Genomic DNA, 22,500 nt, shown 5'->3' with positions numbered 1-22,500 from the left:
TTATTTCACGAGTTTGGTACTGTAATCAATTTTAAGGTGTCTCTCGTACTGATTCTAAGCTAACCTAATACTATCAATCGTCCATGTCTATTGGTTTGTTTTTCATTCAACTCCAGTAGTACTGTTATAAATTTTAAGGTTTCTCTTAAATAACCTAACCTAACATCACCCATCATTCCTGTACATTGTTTGATCTTTTTATTTAACGTTTTCATTTTAGTTTATTTCTTATTTTTTTCATCTTATATATATTTTTTCATTTCGCTCCATCTTTTTATGTTTCATTTTATTATATTTTATAAAGCCCTCACAAGTGACTGCCAAGCCTGTTCATTTCTCTCGCCTACCTATATGAAAAACCGTAGCTTCCTCTCTCTATTAGAACCAGTCTCTTCCTCTTCCTTATCTTAACCATTCTCTATCTCCCTATTTGAAAACAAGTCTCTTCCTCCTACACATTTTAACCAGTCTCTGTCTCTCCCTGTATGAAAACCAGTCTCTTCCCTCTACCTATTTGATTCAGACTGTCTCTCTCTCTCTATCAAAACCAGCCTCTTCCCCTTCCCTATTTGAACCAGTATCTATCTTTCCCTATTTGAACACCAGTCTCTTCCGCCTCCCTATTTGAACAAGTCTATGTCTCTTCCTATTTGAAAACCAGTCTCTTCCCTCTACCTATTTAAAATTAGTCTTTCTCTCTCTATTAAACTCAGTCTCTTCCTCTTCCCTATTTTAACCAGTCTCTGTCTCTCCCTATTCGAAAACCAGTCTCTTCCTCCTACCTATCTGAACCAGTCTCTCTCTCCCTATTTGAAAACCTGTCTCTTCCTCTTCCCTATTTGAACCAGTCTCTGTCTCTCCCTAATAATATTGAAAACCTGTCTTTGTGTTGGAATCCAGGAAGTCATCAATAATATGTTCAAGGGTACAAGTAGCTGATGCATAAAAGACACGTCAATTACGACTCATTAACAAAAATTATCACCACAACATACCTTAAGACTAATTATAAAACCTCGAACCGAAAGTTAGTTAGTTAATGAGTGGGTGAGTGAGTGAGTGGGTTAGTGGGTTAGTGAGTGTGTGAGTTAGTGTATGTGTGTGAGTGAGTGAGTGAGTGATTGAGTGGGTTAGTGAGTGTGTGAGTTAGTGTATGTGTGTGAGTAAGTGAGTGAGTGAGTGAGTGTGTGGGTGTGAGTGAGTGAGTGAGTGGGTTAGTGTGTGAGTTAGTGTATGTGTGTGAGTGAGTGAGTGAGTGAGTGAGTGAGTGAGGGTGTGGGTGTGAGTGAGTGAGTGAGTGATTGAGTGAGTGTGTGGGTGTGAGTGAGTGAGTGAGAGAAGAGAGATTATCAGAACAGGATAAGTTTTGCAGACCGGGAAAAGGTAAAGCAAGAAAACGAAATAATTGGCATAAAGTGATAAGGAAACAACGGAAAATTTAGAATGACAGGATTAAACAAATGCAGAAATAGCATGAAACAAAAGGGCAAGGGAAGGAAAAAAAATTGCATGATAAAAGTTAAGGAAAGAACGGAAAACTTAGAATAACAGGATTAAGAAAATAAGAACGTATAAATAGCATGGAAAGAAAGGGAAAAAGGAAAAAAATAGCATGAAAAGATATGGAAAGAAGCATTTTGTAATAGAGTAAACATTCGTAGAAGAAAATAAAAACAGGAAATAATATAAAAAGATAGATAGATAGATAGATCGATAGATAGATAGATAGACAGATAGATAGATAGAGAGAGAGAGAGAGAGAGAGAGAAAAACAACAACCTTAAAACTATAAAATCTTCCTTCTTCTTCGCCTCCTCCTTCTCCTCCTCCTCCTCCCCTTCATCATCATCATCATCATCATCTTCATTACTATCAACACCTCTTCCCCCTTCTCCCTTCCTCCCTTCATCTACATCTATCATCACCAACAGCTCCTTCTTTCCTCCCCTTCTTTTTCCTCTCCCTCCTCAACTTTCTCTCCTTTCCTCACGTTTACCCCATCAACTTCCCCTTCTTCTTTTTCACCATCTACACTATTAACACATCTTCTATCTTTCCTCCATCTTCATCTTCCTTCCCGCCTTTCTCTTTTTCTCTCCCCTTTATTCCCCTTCCCCCCTCATCTTTCTCCCCTTTCCCCTTCTTCACTTCCATTCACTCCCCTTTTCCACCCTCTTCACCCTCCCTTTCCCATTCATCTTTCTCCCCTCCCCTTTCTTCACTCCCCATTACTCCCCTTCTTCCCCCTCTATCACGCTCTCTTTCCCCTTCATCTTTCTCCCCTCCCTCTTCTTCATTCCCTATTACAACCCTTCTTCCACCTCAACACTCTCCCTTTCCCCTCTCCTTTCTCCTCGCCTTCATCTTCCTCCCCTTCCTCCCCATTATCATCATCATTTTCTCCATTCCCTTCATTTTCCTCCCCATCACCACCATAACACACATTCCCTTCATCCCCCTCAGCATCCTCTCTTCCCTCATCTTCCCCATCAACACCTCATCTTCACCCCTACTCTCACTCTCTCCTCTCACACGCTCCCCTTCCCTCCCCCCTCCATAAAGCACCATGTAACCTTCTCCTGTACCTGTAACTCTTCCCCAGGTGAGAGGATGGCCCACAGGTATGCCTCATAACACCCCCGAGAGCTAGAATTAGATGAGGCAAACACCTGAGCAGGATTGATGAGCTCTGGACGCTCGCGGAGACAGGTAAGGTAAGGTAAGGTAAGGTATGGGATGAACAAATACTCAACAACGTGGTCTAAATGATATGTGTGGGACCCTCTCTCTCTCTCTCTCTCTCTCTCTCTCTCTCTCTCTCTCTCTCTCTCTCTCTCTTTCTCTTGCTTTAGGTCTGTGTGTCTGTTTGTGTGTGTGTCTGTCTGTCTGTCTGTCTGTCTGTCTGTCTGTCTGTCTGTCTCTCTCTCTCTCTCTCTCTCTCTCTCTCTCTCTCTCTCTCTCTCTCTCTGTCCGTTTTAAGTCACTGAACGAAGTATTAAAGTTTGCTTACAAGACAGACGCTGGAAATGTTGAAATATGAGTACAATAAGGATGAGTAACGACAATGAAGATGAGTAAAGACAATGGAGATGAGTAAAGACAGTGAAGATGAGTAAAGACAGTGAAGATGAGTAAAGACATAAATTAATAGTTAAGATGATTACAAACAGTGAAGGTGAGTAAAGACAGTGAAGATGAGTAGGAAAGACAATGAAGATGAGTAGGAAAGACAATGAAGATGAGTAGGAAAGACAGTGAAGATGAGTAAAAAATGGGGAAGTATACAAATAAGTGGGAAAAACAACAATTATATGTGCTTGATACACCATGATAAAATGACAGACTAAGAAGCTAAAACTGAATAAAACTAAAAATAATTAAGTATATATTACGAAGAACAGAGATTATAAAGTTGAATAAGACAAGAAACATAACATAAAGGAAAACAATGAATAAGTGATGTGATAATCGTGATACAGAGATAGGTGAAGATAAGAAAAAACACAAATACAGAATAATTAAAGAAGGATATGAATAAGACAAGGTGGGTGAGTGGAACAGGCTCGGCAGTCACGTTGTCAGTGCCAACAGGAGTGATATATTAAGAAGAGGTTAGATATATCAATGGATAGTGAGGTTACGAGGGGATAGGTTTACAGGAGTTGCCTTGTACAGATATACCAGACTTCTTACTTTCTTATGTTCTTGTGTCTTAAAAATAACGAGTAAGTGATGTGATAATTATGAAGAAGATAGAAAAACGAAAATAATGAAGGCAACCAAAAAATAATCCAATGACATGAATAAATACTGAGATTGAAAAAGGCAAGAAACACAGCAGAGAATTAACAAAGAATAAGAATAGCTGGAAAGGCGAAGATAATGAACATAATCGAAGAATAACTCAATAAAGACATGAAGACTGAAAAGACAAGAAACATGACAGAGAAAAACAAAGATAAAAGAGATGTGATAATTATGCAACAGATAAAAAGGCAAAAATAATTAACAACCAGAGAATAATCCAAAAAAAAAAAAGACAAATAAAAAGTTAAATTGTAAAAGGCGATAAACATAACAAAGAAAACAAAGAATAAAAAGAAGAAGAGAATGAAAGATGATCGTAATGGACGGAAAGGCGAAGATAATGAACATAATGAAAGGGTAATTCAATAAACCGTTGAATAAAGAGTAGAAAGAGTGTGAGACAGACGGACATATGGACAGACAAACACACAGACAGACTCACCAACAAGATCTCGGTCAAGTCTTGCTCCTCTAAGAATGGCGACCTTCCCCGGAGACGATGACGAAGGTGAGGATGAGAAGGCAGCCTGGATTATATATTATTATTAGCCTCATTCCTTATTCTCTCTTCGTGACGTGAGCGGGAAGCCTAGACCTGTGTATGTGTGTGTGTGTGTGTGTGTGTGTGTGTGTGTGTGTGTGTGTGTCTACCCGTGATCGCTTTTACCTGGCGGCGCACAGGTATATAAGGCAGGTGTGTGGTGTCACGGAGCATCACTTCTTCCCTCACCGCCGCAGCAAGAGGACCACTCACTCCCGCACGCCCCTCACCTGCCAAGCCTTACCTGCTCACACACACACCTGGGACCCTTCACCTCTACACCTCTCCCCCAACAAGCAACAAGATGGGCTGTGCTCCGCGACGTGTGGTGGTCCTGGGTAAGCCACGCCACATCAACTGACTGACCCAAGACGCCATGCATTGAGCCGCCAAACTCAAGCTATACTATAATGAACTGACTGACCCAAGACGGAAAACTGAAGACACATTGATAAAGAGTATGATGGGCAGCGTCTGGTGGTGGTCCTCGTAAGCCACACCACAACGAACTGTCTGACCCAAGACGGCATGAATAAGCCATCAAACGCAAGCCACAACACATGAACTGGCTGACCCAAGACGCCATTAATTAACCACCAAGCTCAAGACAAACTGAGAGACGACATTATGATGGACCGCAGCTGGTGGAGGGCTTGAGTAAAACGGACGCCACCACCCTAAACCTGGCGAACCAAATATTCAGCAATCACGACACATGGAAAGACACCCAACGATTGACACATAGATGGTTATTGGGGTTATGTTCCTTCAAGCCTGACTAACAAAGGAAGGTGTAAAGTCAAGACTGAGCGATCACGACATATGGGACCAAGTGCAGAGACGCCAAACGATTGAAAACACGCAGATGTCATTGGGGTGAAGTTCCTGTAAGACTGACTAACAAAGAAAGGTTATTGGTTGAGATTCCTGCAAGCCTGACTAACGAAGAAGGGTGTAGCAGAGCCAAGACTGAGCGATTACGACATATGGGGCCAAGTGCAGAGACTCTAGACGATTGAAAACACGCAGATGTCATTGGGGTGAAGTTCCTATAACCCTGACTAACGAAGGAAAGTTATCCTGGAAGACTAATTGACGAAAGGAAGGTTCAGAGCCAAAAATAACCAATCATGACTTATGGGGCTATTTAAAGAGACGCCAGACGATTGAAAATAGGCATATGTCATTGGGGTGAGGTTACTGCAAGCCTGACTAACTAAAGAAGGTTTAAAGCAAAGACAGGAATCACGAAGTATGGTGCCAGACGATTGAAAACACATTTTGATATTAGAATGAGTTTCCCGCACGCCTGACTAACTAATGAAGGTTTATAGCGGCTTAAAAAGTAACTAAAGACCCATGAGCACGAGTGAGGGATGACGGTGACGAGGCAGAAGTGATTAAAGGGATGACTGAAGACGAAGATGAGGGATGCTTTCGATGCGCCTGACTGGCCAAACACAGGCGGCAGAAGATTTGTATTGCCACATGAACCGCCAAACAGAGAGACAAAGAGAGGGAGAGAGACAAAAGATGAGTTATTGGGATTGTTTGATTGTATTTCCACCACGCCTGACTGACTGAGTGATAAAAGACTGATGGTGCAAATTGAAGGCGAAGTATCATAGCAAACCCCAAGAGTCAACGGGGGTCACATATGCAGTCTGATTCCATGCTGCAGACAGAACTGAAAGCATAAGGGGGAGCCGTGGTTTCATATCCAAAAATAGACTCTCCTATATACCATCTGTTGGACCTCAGGGGAGGAGAGGGGAAAAAAGAATCATGGTGAAAGGATGGCGACGAAGATAAGATTTCTAGCCAGGAGCCAAGTTATTGGGTCCGTATTTTCTAACGCTTTCGGTTCTCACGACGGCTACTTACAAAGGCTACAAAGGAGATTAGTCGGGTTGTCATGAGTAGTATTTAGCGTTCATGGTCTTGAAGCCTTGTCATACTATCACTACGCTCATAAAACTACCCAGGGGAAACACTAACACAACCTCGAAGAAAGTTTTATTAAATGTGGGTGTGTGAGAACCGAAATGTTTGAGAATATAAACTTTAGACTGACCATGGTTATAAAGCCTTGTCAAACTATTACTAGGCTCATAAAACTACCCATGGACGTACTAACACAACCTCGACGAAATCTTATCAACTTGGGTGTGTGAAATGTTTGAGAATATGTACCTAAGACTAATCATGATCCGGAAGCCTTGTCATACTATCATTAAGCTCATAAAACTACACAGGGAAATACTAACACAACATCGACGAAAGCCTTTATCAAATGTGGATGTGTAGGCCCCTGAAATGTTTGAGAATATGGGCCTATTAGACTGACCAAACATTGAAACACTCGAAGCATCGTACTAAACTGTCATATCCATTAGTATCCAGAAAGCAAACAATCACCTTCTAACGACATTTATAATTTTTTATATTTATCTTAATGTGTCGTCAGTATTACCAATTTTCTACGATCAACAATTATCTGTCAGTCCTTTATATTCATTGATTCACAGAAATTCGTATAGAACAAAAATATGGTCATAAACTTACCCCCCCCCCCCTAAACACGGCCTAACCTAATCTAAGTCCTAAAACTCCTACGAAAGCCTTGTCAAATATGTGTGTGGTTGGGGGTCGCGAGAGAATACCGCCCCTTGAGTCACGGCCGAAAAGTACTGAAATCTTTCGTTCACTTGGGAAAAACAACCAAACACTCACGTAACATGCGGTCAGGTATGAATGGGACTCGCTAATGCTCGGAGGGAGGGGAAACTAAGGTATTTTTTGTGTCTTCTCTCGGCTCATTAACCCCAACCATAACTTTCCTCATCCCTATCTGTAGCTTCCTCTTACTATTAACCTCTACCTCTTTTATTATTTTCCATATTCCTTTCTTTATTTTATCTTCTCTGTGTTTTCTTTCGTTCTTCTCCATATTCTTTCTTCGCTGTCTGTCTATCTGTCAGGGTTTCTTTCTCTTCCTTACCTCCATCTCTTTTCCTTACTCTAGTTTATCTACTCTCTCTCTCTCTCTCTCTCTCTCTCTCTCTCTCTCTCTCTCTCTCTCTCTCTCTCTCTCTCTCTCTCTCTCTCTCTCTCTCTCTCTCTCTCTCTCTCTCTCTCTCTCTCTCTCTCTCTCTCTCTCTTTCCTCTCCATCCCTCTTTCTTTCTTCCTAGCAATCTCTCTCTCTCTCTCTCTCTCTCTCTCTCTCTCTCTCTCTCTCTCTCTCTCTCTCTCTCTCTCTCTCTCTCTCTCTCTCTCTCTCTCCTCCCTCCTTACTTTTGTTCCCCCTTTCCATCCCTCTCCATCTCTCTCTTTATCTTCCTCCCCTCTTCTTCGTTTCTTTTCCCCTATTATCATTCCCTCTTTCTCTTCCTCCCTCTCTCCTTACTTTTGTTCACCCTTTCCATCCCTATCCATCTCTCTCTTTACCTTCCTCCCCTCTTCTTAATTTCTTTTCTCTATTACCACTCTCCCTCTTTCTCTTCCTCCCTTCCTCTTTAGTTTTGTTCATTCTACAGTTCTCTTCCTTACACCACCTTCCCTCTCACCCCCTTCCACCCTTCTACATCTCTCTACCTCCCTCCCTCCTCGCTTTTATATTCTACCCTCCCCTCTTTTACCTCCCTCTCTCCCTCCCTCCCTCCCTCCCTACTGCCATTCATTCTACAGTGCTCTCTTTTTTCTCTCCCACCCACTACCGTCTCCGTCCCCCTCACCTCCTTCCCTCCATCCCTCCCTCCCTCCACCCCAGCCCTCCTCCTTGGGTTGACTAACGCCGCCTACTTGAACGGCGGAGGAAACGGCGGAGGAAACGGAGGCGGCTTCGGAGGAAACGGAGGAGGCTTTGGAGGAGGAGGAAACGGCGGGTATGGCGGGAACGGCGGCGGCGGCGGCGGAGGAGGAGGCAACGGAGGAGGATACGGAGGAAACGGCGGAGGAAACGGAGGAGGCTTCGGCGGTGGAGGAAACGGCGGTGGCTATGGAGGCAACGGCGGTGGAAACGGAGGATTTGGAGGCAACGGAGGAGGAGGATATGGTGGCAACGGAGGTGGAGGAAACGGAGGAGGAAACGGAGACCTAGGCTCGGCCATCGGAGGAGGAGGAACCCCCGGCGTGGACTACCCGATCCTCTCCGAAGTCCCCGACACCGGCTTCACCTGCGAGGGAAGGACGCCCGGATACTACGCCGACACCGCTCAGGAGGCCGGCTGTCAGGTGGGTGTGTGGGGGGGGGGTGAGGAGGGGGGAATGGGAGTGGGGGATGGGAAAGAGTGTGGGTGTGGGTGTAGGAATGATTGTGGGTGTGGGTTGTAAGAAAGAGTATGGGTGGGTGTGGGTATGGGAAGTGTGGGGTGGGTTTTGGGTGTGAGTGTGTGGGTGTGCGGTTGGAAAAGGTATATATGTGAATGGGAAAGTGTGTGGGGGGGAGGGGGTGACTGGGGTTAAGTGTGTGGAGGGGAAAAAGTGTGTGTGAGTGTGGGTGTCTGCGCGTGATTGGGAGTGTGAGTGGGAGTCGGTGGGAGGGGAAGAGAGGGAAAGTAAGGTGAGGAAAGGTGAGCCCCATACCTGGTGCCGCCCGGAAAGGTTAATTAGTGCCCAGGTGTCTACGGAAACCAGGTGGCTCTCCCCCCTTACCTCCCCTCACTTTGCCCTCTTTCCCATTTCTTACTCCATCTTTCTCTTTCCTCATCATCTTTGCCTCATTTCTCCATCTCTCCCATTTCTTACTTCATCTTTCCCTCACCTTCATTTCTTCCGCTTCTTCCTTTATCTTTCCCCTCTTCTTCTTTTCCTCACTTTCCCCTCTCCAACGTCTTGCTTCATTTTTCTCTCTCCTCATCATCTTTCCCGTACCTTCTCCTCTCCCACTTTTTACTTCCTCTTTCTCCTCCTCAGCTTCCTCTCTCCCACTTCTTACTTCCTCATCTTTCTCCTTCCTCTTCTTCTCTCTTTCACCTTCCCCTCTACTACATTTTACTGCCTTATCTTTCTTTTGCTTCTTCATCTTCCCCTCACCTTTCCTTCTCCCACTTCTTACATCCTTATCCTCTTCAGACATCACCTCCTCTCCCAACATATCTCACCTGCCATCCACTAATCCCCCTAACCTCACACCTGTCATTTGCCTCCCCTTCACACTTATCCTTTGCCCACCTTCACACCTTCCCTTCGTCTCCTCTTCACAGGCGTTCTACATCTGCCAATTCGACGGGCGGCAGGACGGCTTCCTCTGCCCCAACGGAACCATCTTCAACCAGCAGTACTTCGTGTGCGACTGGTGGTACAACTTCGACTGCGCCACCGCCGAGCAATTCTACGAACTCAACGCCAACATCGGAGTGACGAACGGCGGCAACGGCGGCAACGGCGGCGGCAACGGTGGTTATGGCAACGGCAACGGCGGCAACGGTGGTGGTGGATATAGCAACGGAAACGGAGGTGGAAATGGCTTCGGTAACGGCGGTGGCACTCCATCCAACACCTACGGCACTCCACGCAACGGCAACGGCGGTGGAAACGGCGGGAACGGCGGCTATGGTGGCAGGAACGGCAACGGTGGTGGCGGCAACGGCGGCTACAGCAACGGGAATGGGAACGGCAACGGGAACGGGAACTTGCAGGCTCCCTCAGCGCTTTACCAGACCCCGGGGAAGTGATGTGGAGGCACGCACGTACGCACACACCCACCGGTACACGCCAGCGGGACGGACGAACACAACGGCAGGCAAACAGCAACAGAACGAAACAATAATGAAGACAAATTTTAGATCTCAGAGTAAACAATAGGAAAAAAAGATATTACAACGCGATAAACAATAACGAAGATAGATTTTAGAACTCAAAGTAAACAATAATGAAGAAAGATTTTAGAACGCGATAAACTATATAATAAAGACAGATTTTGAACTCTCGTAAACAATAATGCAGGAAGATTTTGGAACGCAAAGTAAACAATATTGAGGAAATATTTTACAACTCTCATCAACGCCAATAGAGAAAGATTTTAGAACTTAGAGTAATCAATATTGTGGAAAGATTTTAGAACTAGTGAACCCCGAGAGAAAGATTTTAAAGCTCAAAGTAAACAATATTGAGGAAAGATTTTTGAACGCAAGTAAATATTAATGCAAAAAATATTTAAGAGAATATCAAAGTCTCACTATGAACACCACCTATTTATTTACTTGATGGGTGGATGTTTATTGAATTGGTCTCAGGATTAGGGAGTTTTTTTTATTTTTATTTAATTGTATCAGTTGTTGTTGTTGTTGTTGTTGCTGTTGTTGTTGTTGTTCCTGCTCGCCGGCGTGAACGAAACGAGAGAGAATACGATTACTTAATTAATTTAACGAGTTAATCCATATTTATACGTAACATTTATGCTGTGTAAATAGCTTCTCAATGTACGAAAATGATCACCCTCTCTCTCTCTCTCTCTCTCTCTCTCTCTCTCTCTCTCTCTCTCTCTCTCTCTCTCTCTCTCTCTCTCTCTCTCTCTCTCTCTCTCTCTCTCTCTCTCTCTCTCTCTCTCTCTCTCTCTCTCTCTCTCTCTCTCTCTCTCTCTCTCTCTCTCTCTCTCTCTCTCTCTCTCTCTCTCTCTCTCTCTCTCTCTCTCTATCTATATCTATCTATCTCCCTGCTTTAGTATGAAGAAAAGGTATACGCTCCTTGGACTCTTTCTGTGCCATACGATGGAGAATAACAAACCTATGCAACGCTCTATTCCTATAAGATAATAAATATATATTATTCAATTATATCCTCGAGCTTTCATTGATTTCCTACACTGTATTGGTGAGCCCTAAGGTATAGCGGCACGAAAAAATCAGTAGTAGTAGTTGTAGAAGTAGTTAGTAGTAGTAGTTAGTAGTAGTAGTAGTTAGTAGTAGTAGTAGTTAGTAGTAGTAGTAGTAGTTAGTAGTAGTAGTAGTTAGTAGTAGCAGTAGTAGCAGTAGTGTCAGACGCTTTGGCTTTCACAACAACTATTTCGGAATGCCACAAAGATCAGGCCGGTTCTCATGCACGTTCTTCACGTTCATGGTGCAGTAGCCTTGACAAACTATCACTAGGCTTCTAAAACTAGCCGTGAAAATACTAGCACAGTCTCTACCAAAGCCTTATCAAATGTGGGTGTGTGAGCCCTAAAGTGATTGAGAATATGGGACTGTATGATCTCAGTAAGAATATTATAACTATTTCTACTTCCATTTAGCTTTCCTGTATATTCATCTCTTATCTATCTATCTATCTATCTTATAAATTGGAAGGCCCGAACACCTACAGACATGAACCCCAGAAACTGTTCCCAGATGTTCCTTTCTTCCTCTCCTCAGTCAGCCCTGTACTGTATTATTCCGTTCTTTTCTTTTCTTTTTCTTTTTTTAGCAGAGGAGGCAGCTCAAGGGCACGAAAAGAAAAACAGGAACAAGAAGGCCCCGCTAGACGCTGCTCCAACAAAAGAAAACAGAACGAGAGGCCAAAAGAGAGGTCTCGAGTCGGTATTCTCAGACGCTCCTGCCTCTCATATCACCTACTTCCAAAGGCCAAAAAGGAGACCAATCGGGTTCTCATGAGTGCTTTCTTAGGTTTTTAATACAGAGGAAGGGTCAAACTACTACCAGGGTCATTAAACTCCCCCTGGAAATGCCCTAAACTCCTACGAAAACCGTGTCAAATACGTGAGCTTGGGTAAGAAAATGACCCTTGCTAAGCTCCTCTTGAAAGCCATTTTAGTCAAGTTAGCGGTTCGTATTTCACATTTTCTTTAACTTACGCTTCGAACAGATACTTCACTCCTCTTGATTTATTGGTAAGACATACTCACTCTTAGTGTCTGGTTACGATCCTTGCGTTGTCTGACACACACACACACACACACACACACACACACACAGGAGCGTAGCCAGGATTTCAGTTAGGGGGGAACAATCTTTACCAGTCTCAGTGTCTCAAAGCCCATAAGGATCTACACTATTAGGTCGTCCGGTGAAATGCTTATACGGGCAGGGACAAAATCAGTGCTGGCGCTCCCATTGACTGCATGATAATTATTAGATCTGCTACTACCGATTATGTAACTGAAAAAGGGTTTGGAGATTATAGTCATAAATCATTTCCCTCTTGCAACAGTATAAAGCAAATTAGCGCTGTTACTATGCAGCGGCGGATCTAGAATTTTTCCAAGGTGGGGGGTTGTTCATTCCCTCCCTTTCCTCCTCTCTCCCTCCCTCCCTGCCCCTTCATAAGTTCTTCTGTCAACTTAACCTCCCTCTCTTCACCCCTTCACCTTCCCTTTCTTCTCCCCTTACTCCCCCTTTCACCCCTTCCTCCACTTTTTTTCACCCCATCCTCTCCTTCTTATTCACCTCTTCCTCACCCTCTTCCTTACCTTTTCTTCTTCCCTTTCCCCACCACCTTCACCTCCCCTTCCTTCCCTCTTTCTCACCCCATCCTCTCCTTATTCACCTCTTCCTCACCCTTTTTTTTCCCTTTCTTCACCCCTTCACCTCCTCTTTTCGTACCCTTTCACCTTCACCTTGCCCTCCTCCTCCATCCCTCACCCCTTCACACCTACCTAACCCCTCCAGACTCACCCCTTTCCTCACCTCTTCCACTCCCCTATTGATGTTTCGTTTCAAGGGGGGTTGCAAGCCCCACCCCCCTAGATCCGCCCCTGTACAAGATAGTGGACTTTTTAGAGATAAGTAAACTCGACATACCTGTTGACTGCTCCTTTTTGGCTACAGAAGTATTTACTGATTGCTTGATGATTCTTGCACTTCTTATTTTTCGGCTCCATTATACAAAGGTGTCACTTCACTGTAACGTAGAAAACAGTGGATGACACTTAGGATGCTTTTATCACACACGGTTAAATGAAGAGATAAACAATAATATACAATATTATACAATGTTCCATTGCTATTGCACGTACCTTGAGGGAATGGAGGAAATAGACATTTACAGCCACTGGCGCTCAGGTAGGACGGAGGGACGGTCCCTCAATCTCAGCGTCAACAGCGGCTGGGTGTGCGACACGTCTTGTTCCCTTAACTCTACGTGCGTCTCGAGTCTCTAGAGTCTAGAGTCTAGACTCTACCCTCCAGTGACTGCCAAGTCTCGCGGGACGGCGCGGGGTGTTGTTTCCACCCGTAATGTAGATAATGGAAATAAAAAAAAAAAAAATTCTGGACGCTTAACATGTACTAATAAAGTCTTTTCAACTTTCATAATTCTAACAAATTTAAGAATATAGCGCCGATCCAGTGCCATATTTTGGTACACGTAGAATGTGCTTATGATGGCTTAAAGTGCCCAAATCTGTGAGCAACAAATATTACAAAAACGTTCCGTCTGGGGTGTTGCACGGCATGTCGTCCTCCTCCCGATAAACTCACAAAAAAGGAGTTGCCCCTGTGCCCCCCCCTCCCCCACCTGGCTACGCCTCTACACACACACACACACACACACACACACACACACACACACACACACACACACACACACACACACAAGTTCGTATCAATTAGGATTACTGGAGAATGAGCAAGACCTACCACGTAGTAGTAATAATTGTAATAGTAAACAGAATCAACACTCACCCCTTCTCTTTCGTCACTTCCGCGTTCCATCCATAAACCTGCACAAGAAGAATACGTTAATAAAATCATAAAAAAAGATAAATAATGAATATGGTTATAATAACAGAAGCAGAGAGAGAGAGAGAGAGAGAGAGAGAGAGAGAGAATCAATTTCCCTTAAACATTTTTTTAACCTTAGAACAGAAAAAGTACAAATTCTGTATCACTCCTCTCCCACACACACACACACACACACACACATTTCAACCCTTACTCACAAAAGACAAAAAAAAAAAAAAATTAAATAAATAAACAAACAAGAACAACATATAGCAGTAACCTCTAAAACCTGAAGAGCGTGCCTACTTTCCTTCCGTTAACCACTGCCCGTTTTCTTTCACTCTCGCTTTGAGGGGAGGCTCGTCTAGACCCCCTTTGTCAGCGTGAACGTGGTGGCGGGCTCGTTAGGTCCCCGACACACCCACACGTTCCCTGCTCATGGCCCGAAGAGGCGCTCAAGACCCTCGTAAACTGTCTCGACTCGCAACGCAACACACGCCCAAACCCGCGGCCCTATATAGATTTTGTTGTCTTGCGTGTTTTTTTGTTTTTTTTGTGTGTGTGTGTTTTGCTTTTTCATTTTGCAGGATCTATTGTTTTTCTCTTGTTTTCTTTTTCCAGCTTTTTTGTGATGTAGTTTTTTTTCCTTTTTTGTTTCCTCATTTTTTTCGGGTTCCTTTTTTTCTCGTTTTCTTTTTCCAGTTTTTTTTCTGATGTATTTTTGTTTTTTCTTTCCTTTTTTATTTCCTCGTTTTCTTCGGGTCCATTTTTTTACTTGTTTTCTTTATGCAGTTTTTTTTCCTGGTTGTTATTTTTTATTGACTATTTTTATCTGTTTTTTTTTCATTTCCAAGGTCTTTTATTTTCTTGTTTTCTTTTACCCATTTTTCTGATTGTTACTTTTTTTTTCATTTTTTGCTTTGTCTTTTTTTAATTCTTAATTATTCATTTATTTTATCTTATTCGCATTGATTGTTTCTTTTTTTCTTTTTCTTGTTTCGCCTTTCTTTCAAGTTGTCCGTTTTTTTCTTTTTTCTATCATCCTTCTATCTAACATTTAATAAAATATCATAAAACTTTCTTTCTATTTTCGAGTACTCTCGTTTTCTTTTTTCTGCCATTCTTCTTTTTTTTTAATTTTCCGATTTTTTATATTATCTGAAATACTCCAATATAAAAAATCCTCTTTTCGACTTTTGCAATTTTCTCACCTTTTCTAATTTTACTTTTTTTTATATACATTTGTTTAACTTACGATTCCTCTCTGTCATGCCTATTATTATTATTATTATTATTATTATTATTATTATTGTTATAATTATTATCATTATTATTATTATTACTCGCATATATCGTTTCCTACATCCGCGATTCATTTCCATTTGATCAAGTATTTATTGTTTTTTTTCCGATTTCATCCAATTTGAGTACTTCCTCTCTCTCTCTCTCTCTCTCTCTCTCTCTCTCTCTCTCTCTCTCTCTCTCTCTCTCTCTCTCTCTCTCTCTCTGGTTGATTACTGGAAACCGTATTCTCTTTTCCTTCCAAAATTCAATATACATAGTTATTGTTATACAGTTATTATGCATACGTTCTATATATTTTCAATTAGTTTGCGTAAATGGAGAGAGAGAGAGAGAGAGAGAGAGAGTTGGAAACGAGAAATAGATGAAATAGCCTTTAAATCACACACACACACACACACACACACACACACACACACACACACGCAACTCACCCAACCCCCCAACACACGTATAGAACAAGAACCAGACACGGACAGAGAGACATACATACAAACATACATACACACATACATACAGACAGATAGATAGAGAGACAGATAGACAGACAGACAGAGAAGGAAGGGAACGACCAGCGAGCGGAACAGACTCACTTCCAAACGACAGAGAAAGTTCAACATGAGAGAGAGAGAGAGAGAGACGTACGTACAGACAGACAGAGACGGACAGAGAGACAGACAGACAGAGTGAGAATGAGAGACTGAGAGTGTCTGAGTGAGAGAAAGAGAGAAAATGAGTGAATGAATGACCGTGGGAAGAGAGAGAGAGAGAGAGAGAGAGAGAGAGAGAGAGATTAACTTTCCCGACACGCCGAAGTTCAACACCCAACTCGCGGCCATTCTGTTGACTCTCCCACTGCCGCGAAAACTCTCAGCTTAATTACTGTGAGGGATTCTGGCCGCGATGGGGGTGGGGGGGGGAAGGAGGGAGGGAAGGGTAGGAAGAAAGATGGAGGGAAGGAAAGGAGGGGGGGCAAGAAGGGTTGAATGGATTGAATGGTGGTTGAGAGGAAAGAAGGAACGAAAGAGAGAGAGAGGGAGAGTGGAAGGCAGGAGGGAAGGTTAGGAAGAAGGAAGGAAGGAGGTGTAAAAAGGCCGGCAAAAGGGGAAGGAGGGAAGGTAAGGAGAAAGGAAAAAGGCAAGAAGAGGAGGGAAAGGTAGGAAGAAGGAGGAAGGCAAAGAGAGATTGACTGAATGGAGGTTTGGAAAAAAGAACGAAGGAAAAGAAGGACAGAGGAGGACGGAGGGAGGGAAAAATGGAAGGGGGGAAGGGTAGGAATAAAGGAAGGAAGGAAGGAAGGACGGAAGGAAGGAATGATGCAGAAAGGGAGGAAACGGTGATAGGTGGGAAGAAAAGAAATAAAGAGAGAGGTAATGAGAGGGAAGACAAGAGGGAATGAAGGAAGAAGAGAATGAAAAGAGAAAAAGAAGAAGAAAGAAGAGAAAGAAGAATGGCATGCAGGAAGGGAGATGGGAAGGAGGAAATGAGAAGGAATGAGAGTAAAGAGATGGGGAGAAAGGGAAGAAAGGGAGAGAAGAGTAGAAGGGAGGGAGGTAGAAAAGATGAGGAGGAAGAGGAGGAGGAGGAGGAGGAGGGAGGAGTGAGGGAAGGAACCAGGTAAGGGAAGTTAACTGAGTGCCAACACTTACTTTCTCTCTCTCTCTCTCTCTCTCTCTCTCTCTCTCTCTCTCTCTCTCTCTCTCTCTCTCTCTCTCTCTCTCTCTCTCTCTCTCTCTCTCTCTCTCTCTCTCTCTTTCTCCTCTCTTCTCCTCTCCTCTCCTCTCCTCTCTTCACACTCCTTCATCTATTCTGTCCTGTCCTACCACACGTAGATTACTAGTAGTAGGGGTAGAAAACAGACACCCTCGCCATAGACCGATAGGTCTTCTGGTGTCTGTTCTTCCTATGTATTCCTATGTATTCTCTTCTTATCCGTATCCTTATCCTTCTCTCTCTCTCTCTCTCTCTCGCTCTCCTCTCCTCTCCTCTCCTCTTCACTTCACTTCACTTCACTTCACTTCACTTCTCTTCTCTTCTCTTCTCTTCTCTTCTCTTCTCTTTTCTTCTCTTTTCTTTTTCTCTTCTCTTCTCTTCTCTTCTCTTCTCTCTCTCTCTCTCTCTCTCTCTCTCTCGTGTACACACCACCAAACCACTCCATTTCTCCTCCTTTTCATTTCCTTTCACTCTGCTTCAAAGACACAGGCGGCCGGTCCCTTGCAGCCAGAACTCAGGAATGGGGGTGAGTTTCAGGCAGATTCAGATCCCATCACCAGAGCCTTTTACACTTTACCTATTGCTAGTACACGGTTACCCTTAGCTTCCTCCCTTTGTTCCCTTTGTTATCCTACCTATCTCACCAATCATTTCGTTCTTTCATCTCTCTCAATCCACTTTAGGCCTTCTTCTTCGTCTTCTTCCCTCATCCTCCCCTTCCTATTCTTCCCCCCTCCCCCTCTCCCCCTCTTCTTCATGCCCTTGGTATTTTTGTGTTTGTTTTGTTTTAGTTTCCTTTCAGTTTTTAGGGAAAGAATGGGTTAAAGTTTCAAGCACATTCAGTTCCCATAATTAGAGTCTTTAACACTTTATCTATTGCTAGTACGTGGTTCCCCTCCCCTTACCTTCCTTTCTTTATTTGACGTTATCTCTGTTTGATCTATTTCTCTTTTATTTCTTACTCTTTCACACTCAATATCTATCCTTCTCGCCAATCGTTCCCTTCATCTCTCTCAAGCCACTCCCCCCTGCCTCTTCTTCCCTCCTCCACCTCCTCCTCCTCTCCCTCCCCTTCTTCCTTCTTCCTCTCCGTCACCGGCTCTCCCTTATTAAGAGTCTATGGGCGTCTGAGGGGGTGGACGAAGGCCCTTGTGACCCCCTGGCGCTAATGGCTCGATTTCCTGCCGAGGGAGTCCCCAAGGTTGATCTGGTGGACCTCTTCCGTTTGCTGTGTTTGAGAGAGGCTGGTTGTGTGTGGTGGGGAGCAAAGAGGTAAGGGGGGAACTGGGGCGGTGCGTGTGTGTGTGTGTGTGTGTGGGGGGGGGGTCTGTATGTTTTGTTTGAAGGCTGTTTGTTGTGTTTGTTGTGGTTAGTAGGCTTGTTTTTTTGTGTGTTTGTGGAAAGCTTGTCGTGTGTGTGTGTGTGTGTGTGTGTGTGTGTGTGTGTGTGTGTGTGTGTGTGTGTGTGTGTGTTTTGCATTTTGGAGGAAAAGGGGGAGGAGGGGGAGGAGGAGGAAGAGGAAAATAATGTTAATATTGTATTCATGTCTCATAATCTTTGTCTGTTTGTCTGTTTGTCTGTAAGTCTGTCTGGATGTATGTATGTTTGTGTCTGTGCGTCTCTCTCTCTCTCTCTCTCTCTCTCTCTCTCTCTCTCTCTCTCTCTCTCTCTCTCTCTCTCTCTCTCTCTCTCTCTCTCTCTCTCCAGCCAATTAAGAGGTAATAGCTTCCGTAATTACTCATCCGCTTCATTACGAACTTACAAAGAGAGAGAAAATGAGATGGAAAAGATACTCATGAATTTGTTCGCCTAGAGAAAGGATTTGATAAGGGCGGCCGATCACCTCATAGAAAAAGGAGAAAAAAAGGAAAAGAGAGAAAAATAGATGGAGTCAAAGGGGGCTATTGAAGATTTATTGAAAAAGAGAGAATAAGGAAAATGAGAAGAAGGAGGAGTTAAAAAGGGCAACGGAAGATCTGGTGGAAAATAGAGAAAACGAGAGAAAAAGAGAAGGAATGATAAGGAGATAAAAAGTGTTATTGAAGATTTGTTGAAAAAGAGGAAAGAGAGAAGACATAAAAAGAGAAAAAAAGAGAGAGAAGAAAGATAAACAGTGCCATTGAAGATATATTGAAAAAGAGGAAAAAAAGGAAAAAAGAGAAAGAGAAGAAAAAGGAGAAAAAGAATTATTGAAGATCTATTGAAAAAGAGAAAAGGAAGGATTTGAAAGGACTATTGAAAACGTAAAAAAAAGAGAAACAAAAAACAGAAAAAAAGAAGGAAAGGGAGATAAAAAGTGTTATTAAAGATCTACAGAAAAAAACACCAAGGGAAAACTATAAAAAAAAGTATATTATGTTTGTTTTGGGGATTTTTTTTATTTGTTTGTATATATTTATGTGTTTATGGTGTGGCATTTAGTGTCATTGCTCTCTCTCTCTCTCTCTCTCTCTCTCTCTCTCTCTCTCTCTCTCTCTTATTCATGGAAGGAAAACACGGAAGAGTACTTTTAGCCTTTCTTTTTCCTGTTCTTCTTCTTCTTCTTCTTCTTCTTCTTCCTCCTCCTCCTCCTCCTCAGGCTCGTCCTTCACCTTTTTCTTTATAATCTTCTTCTCATACTCCTTTTCTTCTTCTACCTCTCCTCCTCGTTTTCATATTCTTCTTCCTCCTCCTCCTCCTCCTCCTCCTCCTCCTCCTCCTCCTCTAAAAATGATATTAGGCTCAGAAATTAGATTTAATTAACATAAAAACAAGACGAAGGGAAAACGGATTCGAGTTTGTATAAAAAAATAATCTTAATTTTTTTAGCGGATTTTATTTTTCATTTTATTTTTTATTATTTTATTCATTTATCAATTTTTTTTTTATTATACGTATTATTTCCTGTTATATGAGAGAGAGAGAGAGAGAGAGAGAGAGAGGATTATGAAAACGCCTGAGTAATGTGTCGTCTGTTATAGCGAAATCTCTCTCGCTCTCTCTCTCTCCTGTCTTTATTTATTTTATTTCATTCATTTTCTCTCCTCTCTCCTCTATCTCCTCTCTATCATCTAATCTTCTTCTCTTCTCTTCTCTTCCTTCCCCTTTCATTTCTTTCCCTTTTCCCATAATTATCTTCCATTATTTATATCCTTTCCTTTTCCACATTCATTATTCAATCATCTCTTCTTTCCTTCTCTTTCCTACTTCTCTTCTCTCCTTTCTCTGTCTCCTTTCTTTATTTGTTTTTCTCTCCCCTTCTCATCTACTTCTCTCTTCTCTCATTTACTATATATATTTTTCTTCCCTCATTAATCTACTTATATATTTCCGTTTATTATTCTCTCATCTTCTCTTCCTCCTTTCTCCTCTTCCCTCTCCTTCTCCCTTTCAAACTTATTTTACCTATTTCTCATTCTTCGTTTATTCCATTAATTCTTCTCTCGTCTCCTCCTTCTTTCATATTCCTCTTCTCTCTTCCTCTTTCCTCTCTTCTCTCCTATGTATCTCCTTCTATTGTCCTTCTATCATATATCTAAATTATCTTCCATCCTTCATTTGCTTTATTAATTCTTCTCTCGTCTCCTCCTTCTTTCATATTCCTCTTCTCTCTTCCTCTTTTCTTTCTTCTCTCCTTCTATGTATCTCCTTCTATTCTCCTTCTCTAAATTATCTTACATCCTTCATTTGCTCTATTAATTCTTCTCTCGTCTCCTCCTTCTCCCTTTCCCCCTCTCCCTCTCCCTCCTCCCCCCTCTTCTCCTCCCTTCCCCCTCCCCCCTTCCTATCATAAGGGTGATCTTAAGGGAGCAACAAGGGCGCTCATTTTCGGCGAGAACGTGAACGGAAAGTGAGTGTGTGTGTGTGTGTGTGTGTGTGTGTGTGTGTGTGTGTGTGTGTGTGTGTGTGTGTGTGTGTTTCCCTCACTTCTCTCCTCAACCTCTCTCTGCTGTACACAATATCACACTCAGCTTCGTCATCAATCAAAAAACAGTCATATCCTCTCTCTCTCTCTCTCTCTCTCTCTCTCTCTCTCTCTCTCTCTCTCTCTCTCATAAATAAAACTCGCGTCCGCCAACCAGCATTTTGTCGTGAAATACAACGAAACAACGTAATACTGACACGGGGAAAAAATACGTAAGGAATGGAAGCGAAACGAAAAGAATAAAGGAAGTGAAAGAAAGTGGAATAAAAGAAGTAAAAGAGAGAGTAGGATAAAGAAGGAAGGAGAGGAATGAAGAAAATGTTATTGAACTTTCCTTTCTTTGCTGAATATGACGAAGAGAAGTAACGAAGAGGAGAGCAGGAAAAGAAGGAGAAGGAGAAGGAGAAGGAGGAGGAGGAGGAGGAGGAGGAGGAGGAGAAACATGAAAAGAAAAAAATGGAATTATGAGAAGGAACAGCAGAACTTTATGAGAATGAGGAAGAAGAAGGAGAAGAAGGAGAAGGGGAAGAAGAAGGAGAATGACGAAAGAGAAGAAGAAAGGAGGTGAAAGATTGAGAAGTCGAACGAAAAAGAAGAAAAAGAAGAAAAAGAAAAGAAAGGAACAGATGAGAGAGAGAGAGAGAGAGAGAGAGAGAGAGAGAGAGAGAGAGAGAGAGAGAGAGAGAGAGAGAGAGAGAGAGAAAGCAAGAAGAAACACATTTATTATATTATTTTCCACTATTCTAATTATTTTCCTGTGATGTTTTCTTGATTATTTCTTTCGTGTACTTCCTATTTTTTTCCCTTCAGTTATATATTGTTTTAATCTTCGTTATTTCTTTTTTTTTTGGTATTAATATTTTTTCTATCAAATAATTCCTGTTTTTTTTTTCTTGTATTTGGAAGAACGAGGAGGAGAAGGAGAAGGAAGAATAGGAGAAAGGAGGGAAGGGAATGAGACGGAAGGAAAGGAATTGAAGGTTAGATTCAGGAAGGAAAAGGTGAAGAAGCTGGAAAAGGAGAAGAGGGAGGAGGGACATGAGAGAGAAGGAGGAGGAATGAAAAAAAATAAGAGGGGAGGAAAGAGGATGATTTCAAAGCAAACTAGAAAATAAGAAAAGAAGATAAAATAAAGAAAAAAGGGGGAGGAAGGGGGAGTCTTTCAAAGCAACCAGGGAAATAAGAAAAATGAAAGAAAAAAGACAACTGTGAAGAAATGGGACAAATAAAGAGTATGAAAAGGAAAGAAATTAAAATAAATGGAAGGGAAAAATGAGAAGAAAATAAAAAGTAAAAGAAGAAAAGAAGTGAAAAATGGGAGGAAAAATGATTGAGAAAGAAAATAATGACAATATGGAAGAAAAAATATCATAAGCAGGAAATTAATTGTTAAAGACGGAAGAAAAACATAAAAAGACATATGACATAATAAATAAGAAAAACATAAAGAATGAAAATACCAAAAACAAGCGGAAATAAAAACAATCGAAGTGTAAGAGGTGGGGGAGGGGGGGGGGGTAAAGGGGGGTTAAGAAATGGCAAAAGTAACCCCATAACACCCTCTCAAAGAAGC

At 42.4% G+C, this 22,500-nt stretch overlaps 2 protein-coding genes across 2 annotated transcripts in view; one reads left to right on the top strand and one right to left on the bottom strand.

Moving 5' to 3' along the window:
• The window catches only part of LOC127000163 (uncharacterized), a 171,576-nt gene that overhangs the window by 34,904 nt on the left and 114,172 nt on the right, over positions 1–22,500 (bottom strand). The window contains exon 3 of the mRNA XM_050863555.1: positions 13,970–14,007. The gene's annotated coding sequence lies outside the window, so the exon portion shown is untranslated. The remainder of the gene's footprint in view (positions 1–13,969; positions 14,008–22,500) is intronic.
• On the top strand, positions 4,513–10,853 carry LOC127000202 (loricrin-like). Its single transcript, XM_050863615.1, has 3 exons — positions 4,513–4,686; positions 8,119–8,582; positions 9,554–10,853. Exons 1-3 carry the CDS (start codon positions 4,653–4,655, stop codon positions 10,022–10,024), a joined length of 969 nt encoding a protein of 322 aa, XP_050719572.1. The 5' UTR covers positions 4,513–4,652; the 3' UTR covers positions 10,025–10,853.

Source organism: Eriocheir sinensis, chromosome 18 (assembly GCF_024679095.1).
Source record: "Eriocheir sinensis breed Jianghai 21 chromosome 18, ASM2467909v1, whole genome shotgun sequence".
NCBI classification, from domain to species: domain Eukaryota; kingdom Metazoa; phylum Arthropoda; class Malacostraca; order Decapoda; family Varunidae; genus Eriocheir; species Eriocheir sinensis.
The sequence above is the reverse complement of the archived record's forward strand: the minus strand, read 5'-3'. Positions and strand labels throughout refer to the sequence as shown.

Coding starts and splice junctions, on each gene's coding strand:
- LOC127000202 (XM_050863615.1), top strand. CDS start 4,653: ATGGGCTGTGCTCCGCGACGTGTGGTGGTCCTGG. Junction 4,687..8,118: donor GCGACGTGTGGTGGTCCTGG/GTAAGCCACGCC, acceptor CCTCCACCCCAG/CCCTCCTCCTTGGGTTGACT. Junction 8,583..9,553: donor CTCAGGAGGCCGGCTGTCAG/GTGGGTGTGTGG, acceptor TCCTCTTCACAG/GCGTTCTACATCTGCCAATT.